The 9,473-nt window shown below is 50.6% G+C and overlaps 1 protein-coding gene across 2 annotated transcripts in view; it reads left to right on the top strand.

Moving 5' to 3' along the window:
* Window positions 1-312: 312 nt before the first annotated feature.
* Window positions 313-9,473, top strand: part of Znf771 (zinc finger protein 771) — a 9,934-nt gene continuing 773 nt past the window's right edge. The window contains exons 1-3 of one of the 2 annotated variants that reach the window (XM_051145322.1): window positions 313-441; window positions 815-964; window positions 9,247-9,473. The exon at window positions 9,247-9,473 is cut by the window's right edge and continues 773 nt beyond it. In XM_051145322.1, coding sequence (XP_051001279.1) covers window positions 328-441; window positions 815-964; window positions 9,247-9,473 — 491 coding nt within the window. In that variant the 5' untranslated portion in view covers window positions 313-327. Of the gene's footprint in view, window positions 442-801; window positions 965-9,246 lie in introns of both variants that reach the window. The other variant, XM_051145323.1, reaches the window with a different exon arrangement.

Raw genomic sequence — 9,473 nt, forward strand, 5'->3', positions numbered from 1 at the left:
AAAAGAAGAGAGCAGGCAGCAGGGCCCGCTCTCCAGAGAGAGGCCCAGACACACGGGAGCGCACGTGGCCTACGCGGGCGCAGCAATCTCGGTGGGGCTTCGAGACCCAGCAGCTGGGCGGAGACCGGCGGCGGGTGGTCGGGACTCGGCTGCGGGGCCTTGAAGGCCGGGGTAGGCATCTTCTGATCGTTAGAGTTTCTGGACGGCCGACACCTCCGAGTCCCGGTCCGCCCCGCGCCCCCCAGCCCTCCCGGGGCGGTTAGGGACTGAAGCCCAGGCCTTCGGCCTCTCCCCCTCAGGGGCGGGGCCAGGCGTGAGAGCCAATGAATGGCCGCCCCTGGGGCCCCGCCCCGCCCCCGCCTCCGGAGCCGCGGCCTTCGCGGAGCACCCAACCGCCCCTCGCCCAGGCCCGGGGCCGCACGAGCGCCGAACCTCGGGCTGGTGAGTGCGCACCCCACCCCAGGGGCCTCAGCTCCAGCTGGCCTCCAGCCGGTCCCTTAGCGCTCGGGTCGCCGACTCAGGCTCCGGGGAGTGACTCAGCGCGAGGAGGGTGGCAACTCGCGGGAGCTGGAGATTCGAACTGTTCAGGGCCCTGAATGCCGGGATGAGTGGGGAGAACGGGTGTCTTCCGAGCTGGGCCCTGGGCAGTGCCGGAGCTTGGGGCCGGGCTAGGGTGGATGGGAGAGGACTAGACTCGGAGCCTGGGCAGGGCGGGGGAAGCCACGGCTGCACCGCCTTGTCTGGGCCGGGGCCACAGTGGGGGGGGGGGGGTGGGGGGCGGGTCCTGAGCCTCTGATCCAGCGCCCCGCCTCAGGACACCAAGATGCCTGGCGAACAGCAGGCAGAGGAGGCGGAGGAGGAAGAGATGCAGGAGGAGATGGTGCTGCTGGTGAAGGGTGAGGAGGAGGAGGGTGAGGAGAAGTATGAGGTGGTGAAACTCAAGATCCCTGTGGACAACAAGGAGGTACGTGTTACACCCTGATCCCACCCCACCCCCCACCCTCAAACCTGTGCCAGGTTCAGCGTTCCTCAGACTGAAGTCAGAAGTCCTAACCCCCACCTTCTGGTGGATCTCAGACCTCGAACCACAGGATTGGCCCATCCTCTCCACTGCCCCCCCTCCACCTGATCGGACAGACGTTTGGCCCACTGTGAGGAGAGCCAGGCGCTGCGTTGCTTGAGGCACCATTCCGAATGGTTGCCTTCAGTCTCCACGCAGCTTGTCCGTAAACTCACATTCCTGTGTCCTGAGTCCAGACGTAGGAGCAGTGAAGGCCAGACGTGGGAGCGTAATTTAGACCCAGAGGTGAGGGAAGATGAGGTCAGGCAACAGCTGACTTTTGCATACTTTCTGCTCGCCAGATGCTGTTCTAAGCATCTCCAATCTGGTTTGTTGGTAGTACTGACCCCGTTTTACAGGTGAGGACCTGAGGCAACTGACCTAAGATCTCAAAGTTAGTTAGTGACTGCCCCAGACAGAAAGAATGGCCTGTCAGTGGAGAGCTGTGGGCCAGGAGTTTTCTCACACTGCAGTGTGGCTCCAGGTAGGTTGGTTGGCACACTATGCTGGGAGTCTGGGTTTTCTTCCGAAGCTTTTTAAGGACATCAGAATAAGTTAGAGCCCGCCGTTTGAGACCTCAACTGTCACCAGCTGTTCCACTTACCAGAACTGCCAGGGCCCTGGACTGTCTGTCTTAGTAGACTCGAGTTCATCTCTCCTCCTTCCCTTGGGTTTCAAGGCCCACATCTCGGGGGGATAAATTCTAGAACCCTCCCTAGTGGCTATGGTGAGTTGATGGGAAAGGGGGCCTGCTCTCTAGGCCTCTTCCACCGTAAATTAACTATGAAGTCCTATCTTTTCCAGCTGTCTTGGCTTGTCATCCCAGCCTAGCTTGCCTTTCAGACCCTGTGGGTACCTGTTACCCCTTTGGTTTGAACATGAAGGGCCTAGAGCTTAGGGCGGACTTCCATCCCAGTCACCTACCTACCAAGTGGCAAGTTTCTCAGTCTTGTTCATTTTTCTTGTAATAAGGACTGAACCGAGGCATTGCATGTCTCTATACTAGAGCCAAGTCCTTTTCCACAGAGACAGCGTCTCAACCAAGTGCCCCAGTGGGCCTAGAATGAATTCTATAGCCCAGGCAGGCAATCCATTGACCTCGGCCTTCCTATGAATTGAGTGGGATTTCAGGCCTGAGTGAAGCTGCTTGGTTTCTTAACTTCTCTGTGCCTCAGTTTCCTCTTTAATAAAAGGGAGAGCATAACAGCATTTACCTCTCAGAAATATAAGGACTGAGTGAATACATGAGTCAGAGCTGCATCTCACACATAAGCATGTGTAAATAGTTCCATATTTTTTCTTTGTAAATGTGGGTGAGTGGTATCCGTAAATGTGTGTACCTGCTCATGTGGCAAAGCTGGGTGAGGACGGCAGGTGCCTGCTCCATTGCTGTCCACCTCATCCCCTTGACAGGGGTCTCTCACTGAGCCTGGGGCTGGGCTGGTGGCCTGCAAGCCCCACTGACCTTCCATACCCTCCCACCACAGCACTGGTGTTTTTTGTTGTTGTTTTGTTTGTTTTTCCAAGACAGGGTTTCTCTGTGAGTTGTAGCCCTTGCTGTCGTGCAACTTGATCTATATTCCAGGCTGACTGGAACTCAGAGATCCACCTGCCCCTGCCTTCCAAGTGGGATTAAAGGTGTGTGCTACTACACCTGGCTCAACCATTATATTTGTGTGTGTGTGTGTGTGTGTGTGTGTGTGTGTGTGTGTGTGTGTGTGTGTGTGTGTGTACAGATAGGTCAGAAGACAACTTTTGGGAGTCAGTTCTCTCCTTCCACCATGAATTCCAGGGACAGAACTTGGTTTTTCAGAGCTACATGACCCGCCCTGTTTCTTCCTGGCCTCCCAGCTCATTTTTATCAGAGGCTTTTTTAGGCTGATCTCAAGCAGACAGTTGAGGCAAACTACCAACACAGGGGGAGGACTTCAAGAGAGGGTGTTTGCTGTGGAGGTGAGTGAAAGAAAGGCAAGAGCGAAGCTCAGACAGTGCAACACTAGGAAGGTTTCATTAGGGCCAGAGTGTAAACGGCTGCTAAGTGCAACAGGATAGCACCTTGGCCATACTGTGTTCTATCTTGTGATATGGGAAGTCTTAAGCCAACTGATGAAAATAATTAGATTTTCTATTTAAAAGAACCACTGGTGTTGGGTTTTGTGGCATAGGCCTTTAATCCCAGCACTCAGGAGGCAGAGGCAGGAGGATCACTGTGAGTTTGAGGCCAGCTTGGTATACAGAGTGAGTTCCAGGACAGCCAAGGCTACACAGAGAAATCCTGTCTCAAACAAAACAAAACAAAATTATGTAGTGAGTTTGAGGCCAGTTTAGGCTACATGAAACTCTACCTCAAAAACAACAAAAACAATCCTTCCTACCAAAAACAAAAAGCAAGAAAACATGGCTTGCCAAGGTAAGTAGTCTGCCTTGAAGTGACAGCAGCAGTAAGAGGAAAGCGTGTTGTGTTTGGACACCCCCACAGAGCCAGCGAAGGCTCAGGGGTACAGAGAAGGCTTAGCATAGAAGCCACAGAAGGCCCACTGGGCCAGACTGTGTAGTGTCAGTAGCAATTAAGTTCTAGCTCTGCCATTTACCTGCTTTGCCTCAGCTTCTCCAAATGTAAAATGGATAATAAGATCACTGAGTGTGTTGGGCCTGGTGATGCACACCTTTACACCCAGCCCAATCACAGTCTGATGGTGCTGGGTGCCACACCCCAGACAGGCACCTGTTCTGTAGGCCATGCTGGCCTGGAACTTGCAAACCTCCTGCCTTGGCCTCCCTCGAGCTGGGATGGATCCCAGATATGCACCACCATGCTAGCAGGAAGGCACTTTTGAGATAACTAATGTGTACAAAGAGGAAAGAGGCTAACGGAGGCTACACAGCAAACGCTCCCCTGTTGGCACAGGGCCAATTGCAGCTGTGTGTGACCTTCAGCCAGTTCACCCTCCTGCTAATCCACTTACCCAGGTCCCAGATTGATGTCTGATGATGTCTCTCTGAGACAGGGTCTCTCTATGTAGACCAGGCTGGCCTCGAACTCACAGCGATCCGCCTGCCTCTGCCTCCCGAGTGCTGGGGTTAAAGGTGTGCGCCACCACGCCCAACTGAAATTTCTTACTGATTGAGATGGGTGTCTTTTTATGTGTGGTGTTTAGACAGACTCTGGACTTGTGATCCTCCTGCCTCAGCTTCCAGAGCGCTAGGGTTACAGGTGTGTGCTGTAACTATCCACTACAGGCGAATGGACTTAATTTTAAACATGCAGGCAGATCATTGGGAGCTTAATAGATATTTTTTTTTTCAATTCTGGAAATTAAACTCAGGGTCTTGTGCATTTTTATACCACTGAGCTATATCACCAGCATAATATGAAGTTTTTTTTTTAAAGATTTCTTTTATTGTCAGGCAGTGGTGATATACGCCTTTAATCCCAATACTTTGGAGGCAGAGGCAGGTGGATCTCTGAGTCTGAGGCCATCCTGGTCTACAGAGTGAGTTCCAGGACAGCCAGGGCTATACAGAGAAACTCTGTCTCTACAACAATAAAGCCAAAAGAATTATGTGTTTGAGTATTTTTGCCTCAGTTTATGTACTACATATGTGAAGTTCCCACAGAGGCCAGAAGAGGGCGTTGGACCCTCTGAAACAAGTTTCAGATACTTACAGGTCATTTGTTACAGTGGCTTGGGCTCTTAACCCCAGAGCAGTCTCTTCAATCCTTAAAAGGAAGATTACAACACAATAAATCTTGAGTGAGCTTGAGATTCAGGCTGTCCCTGAACTCTGTACAGCTGAAGAACTAGAATTCCTGGTTCTCCTGCCTCTGCCTCGCAAATGCTGGAATTACAGGAATGGAGCTGGCTGGAAGTCACTATATAGTGGAGGCTGGCCTTGAATTTTGATTCCTTCTGTGTCCATCTCCTGGCGCTGGGATTACAGCTGCATCCACACTGGCCAGTGTATGCAGGGCTGGGATTAGGCCTGGAGATTCCCATATGCACAATAACCCCTACCAACTGAACCTCACTTCCAACCCGAGACTGTATTTTTCACAAGTGCCCAGTGATTCTGATGTGGCCAGTGTGTGGGCCACATCTTATAGTAAGGAGCTTGCCCTTGGGGGTATGTTCTACATTTTGTAGGAAAACAGGGAGATGTTGTCTAAAGGGTTTGGGGAGGACACAGGCTGCCTCAGTGGCTTCACACTTCACACAACTAAGAATGCATCCTTGCTTCTGCTGTTTATTAGCCGTATGGCCTCGGATTATCAGTTGATGTCTGTGTCTTATCTCTTCATTTATATGATGGGGCTGAAGTCATTTGCTTATTTTGGTTTGGGACAAGGTTTCACTGTATAGTCCAGGCTGGCCTCAAGCTCAGGATGCTCTTGCCTCAGCTACCCAAATGCTAGGATGCTAGGATAAGGGTCACCTCTCCTGACCTTACTATGTCTCAGGGAGCTAGATTCTTCTCCAGGTGCTCAAGGCCCCTCCTCCTGCCCTGGAGACATGAGCATGAGTATTGGAAGAGTTCTTTCTCCTAAGGGAAGCCAGTGTGAGGAAGGCAGGCCCAGGCTGAGCAGCACTAACTTAAGAGAAAGGTGCGGGGGCTGCGGGAGGGGAGGATCTAGAAGAAAGGTTATCTCCTTAGTGGTCTCATGTTGAAACAGACTCTGTGATGTCAAAACCAGGGCAAAGGAGAAAGCATGGCCCTGGAGTACTTCAGACTGGACCTCCCACTGTGTACTTTAGTATGGACGCTTTCTCAGAGAAAGATGGAGGCAGAGAGAGGAGCCTCTGTCCTGTCCTGGCTGTGAGTTCAGAGGAGAGTGGCACCTCCTTGTGCTTTGTCAACTCAGTCTCTCCAAACCTTGGTGTTGTCTGCAGTCAGGTGCTAACCCTGGGATGCCTGCACTCAGCAGGTGGACATGGGAGGATCACAAGTTCTCTGCCAGCCTGGGCTAAATGGCAAGAGCCCCCCCAAAAAACCAAAACCAACCAACCATCCAAACAGTTCAAAACAAAATAACCCTGCATGAGGGAACACACTTGTAATCCAACAGTCAGGAGGCAGAGGCAGGATTGTCCGTAAGTATGAGGCTAGCCTGAGTTATTAAGATACAATCATGGAGCTGGAGAGGTGGTTCAGAGGTTAAGAGCACTGTCTGCTCTTCCAGAGGTCCTGAGTTCAAGTCCCAGCAACCACATGGTGGCTCACAACCATCTATACCCTCCTCTGGCATGCAAGTGTACATGGAGATAGAACTTCATATAAATAAATAAATATTAAAAAAAAAAAAAAAAGATACTGTCGCACCTCACTGAGGGGTGACAGGAAGATTTACTGTGATAGTTTACATAAAGCAATGCTGTCAAAGCCGGACAGGATCTTCACTACAGAAACTCTTTAGGTAGTAAATTCAAGGCGCACACAACCTGCCATGGTTGCCTGAAACCTTGAGTGGTTTTAATCCTATCTATAGATTGTATTTAGGTTGCTGTTGAGACAGGTTCTTGCTATTTTCTCCAAGCTGGCTGAGACCTCCTGATCCTCCTGCTTTAGTCTAAGTGCTGGGATTACGGGCGTGCTGTCATGCCTGGCCTGTTTTCCTTTAGGTAAAAAACTGTAATTTCTAAGTTAGACATAGTAAGAGTTTAACAGTAGTAAAATATAACAATATACTATAATAATAAAAGTTGTTTTAAACTTACAAATTGTTTATTTCTGGAATTTTCCATGCAATATTTTCGGACCATGATTGACAGCTGGCAGCTGAAGGTAGGGAATGTCAAGCCACCGCTAAGGGAGGAGTGCTGTTACTGTGAAACCAGGGCTCTCTTAGCTGGTTGCTAATTTCCCAAGCTGTCATACTTTCTGGTTTGAGTTCAAAGCCACTTTCTTTTTTGATTTTTTGTTTGTTTTGAGATAGGGTCTCACTATGAAAACCCTTGCTGGCCTGGATCTCTATGTAGATAAGGCTATCTTAAATTCAAAAGAGATGCAGCTGCCTCTGCCTCTGCCTCTGCCTCTGCCTCTTGAGTGCTAAGATTAAAGTCGTACCACCCTACCTGGTCCCAGAGCCAGTTTCTTATGGCAAAGGACTGATGGCCTTCAAGGTGCTCTACTACAGTTCTGAAGGGGAAGGTTCTGCTTTCTGTCTTAGATGTTTCCTCCTCTTTAAAAGCAGGTGGTTGTGGACTAATTATGGGAGAGGCAGTGGGTTCCTTGTCCTATGTGACAGGTGATTCTTTGTTCATGAACTAATGTGTGTGTGTGTGTGTGTGTGTGTGTGTGTTTTGTTTATTTTTTAAGACAGGATCAATCTTTGTAATCCTGACTGTCCTGAAACTTGCTATGTAGACCAGGCTGTCCTCGAACTCACAGAGATGCCTTCTGCCTATGCCGCTCAAGTGCTAGGATTAAAGGTGTGCGCCACCATGCCCGGCAGGAATTAATGTTCTTCACTGCTTGGTTCCCTGTACTCATCATCAGTTTTACTAAGGGATGACTCCCCTCCCCCCACCCCCATCTCTCCCTGTCCTCTACCCCACCAGGAAGGAAACCACACCCCATTCACACACTCCCTCAGGACAGGAGGCTGTGCCATGCTTTCAGCCATCTATACATGGTATTTTTCTTTTTATTAGAAGGGGTATTTTGCCTTCAATATTCCTCTTCACTCTTTAGTACAAAAGGTTTTCCTTCACCTGCTTACACAGCATTCTTTCCTTTTCCTGACTTTCTCTCTCCAAGTCCCGACAGACTCATTTCTTTTTTTTTTTTTTTTTTTTTTTTTGGTTTTTCGAGACAGGGTTTCTCTGTGTAGCCTTGGCCATCCTGGACTCACTTTGTAGACCAGGCTGGCCTCGAACTCACAGCGATCCGCCTGCCTCTGCCTCCCAAGTGCTGGGATTAAAGGCGTGCGCCACCACGCCCGGCTCCGACAGACTTATTTCAAGCATCATAACTTAGGCGTGAGAACAACATTTGGTCTTTTCTTCAGAGCTTAAAGTGCTTGCTGGACAAGTTTGAGTCTGGTTCTGGCCAAGCTGTCCCTGTCCTGGCTTCTGCTCACACTTGCCCCAGCTTGCTGCTCTAATTTCCCTCTGCCGTTCCCTGGATGATCTCTTCCGTCTCTAGGCTTGACCGACCACTTATAGGCTGAAACTCCCTCATCTCCAGACCTGGCTCCACACAGCCCCAGGCAGATCTTACTTCTTACCTGGTTCCCTCTGTAAATGGCAATTCCAACTGTGCAGTTTCTAAACCTAAACACCTTGGTTAGTTGGGACCAGGCATGGTAGTTCAGGCTTTTAATCCAAAGAGAAGAGACAGACGCAAGCAGGTCTAACTAAGCCCTCACACCTCAGTCAGTTTGCTGTCATCTCTCATCTCAAACTGTAACGTGGATAAAGAAACCAACATCTCATTGGCTCCACTTTCTACTAGTTTCCTGGTGTGGGCCAGCTAGTCTTTTGTCAGATGTGGGCACCAGCCTCTTGGTTCTGTGGTTTCTCCTCCTTCATTTGGGTTCCCAAAGAGCCCTTTAAAACGTGTGACCATCACTTTCCTGATCAGAATTCTCAGAGCCCCTCTATAGCGGTTCTCCATCTCATTTACATTAAAAACCAGAGTTCTCCCCCTGGCCCGGTCCTTAAGTAAGAAACGCCCCTCTGTCTCCCTTCTCCGTATTACTTAACCTAGCACAAGTGTCTTCTAAGCCCTACTTAAAATCTACAGCAGTCAACGGTCGCCAGTTACTCCTGTAAGCAGGATCCCTCCAAGACTCAGTCCTCACAGGGCTGAGGAAAGTGGTAGGCAAGTCTCTGTCACTGCTACATTGCCAGCACTGGGTTTTGAGACAGGGTCTCCATATGCAGCCCAGGGTGGCCTGGGTCTTTTGATGCTCCTTTGTTGGTACTATAGACACCTAGCACTTTTTACTTAATGTCAAATCACCAGTGCCTCTAACTCTACGGCGTAGACCGTGTCCAATAAATTTTATGAATTAATACAAGTAACTATAATGCCACCCGGCCTCGTGATTAAGTCATGAAAGGCACACAATCACAGTTCCCTATTTCACAGATGGAAGAACTTAGGCTCAAAGAATGTGCAGTGTGCTGGAGACCAAGGTTTCGCTGGGGCCTCTTAAGGCTGACCTGTCCTCCCTCTCCCTGCAGGTTGCCAGCCAGATGCCAGCGCCGTCGGCCGACCCGGCGCGCCCCCACGCGTGCCCGGATTGCGGCCGCGCCTTTGCGCGCCGCTCCACACTAGCTAAACACGCGCGCACGCACACGGGCGAGCGTCCCTTCGCGTGCACTGAGTGCGGCCGGTGCTTCTCGCAGAAGTCGGCGCTGACCAAGCACGGCCGCACGCACACGGGCGAGCGACCCTACCAGTGCCCGGA

The sequence above is a fragment of the Acomys russatus genome, chromosome 5 (genome assembly GCF_903995435.1).
Source record: "Acomys russatus chromosome 5, mAcoRus1.1, whole genome shotgun sequence".
NCBI classification, from domain to species: domain Eukaryota; kingdom Metazoa; phylum Chordata; class Mammalia; order Rodentia; family Muridae; genus Acomys; species Acomys russatus.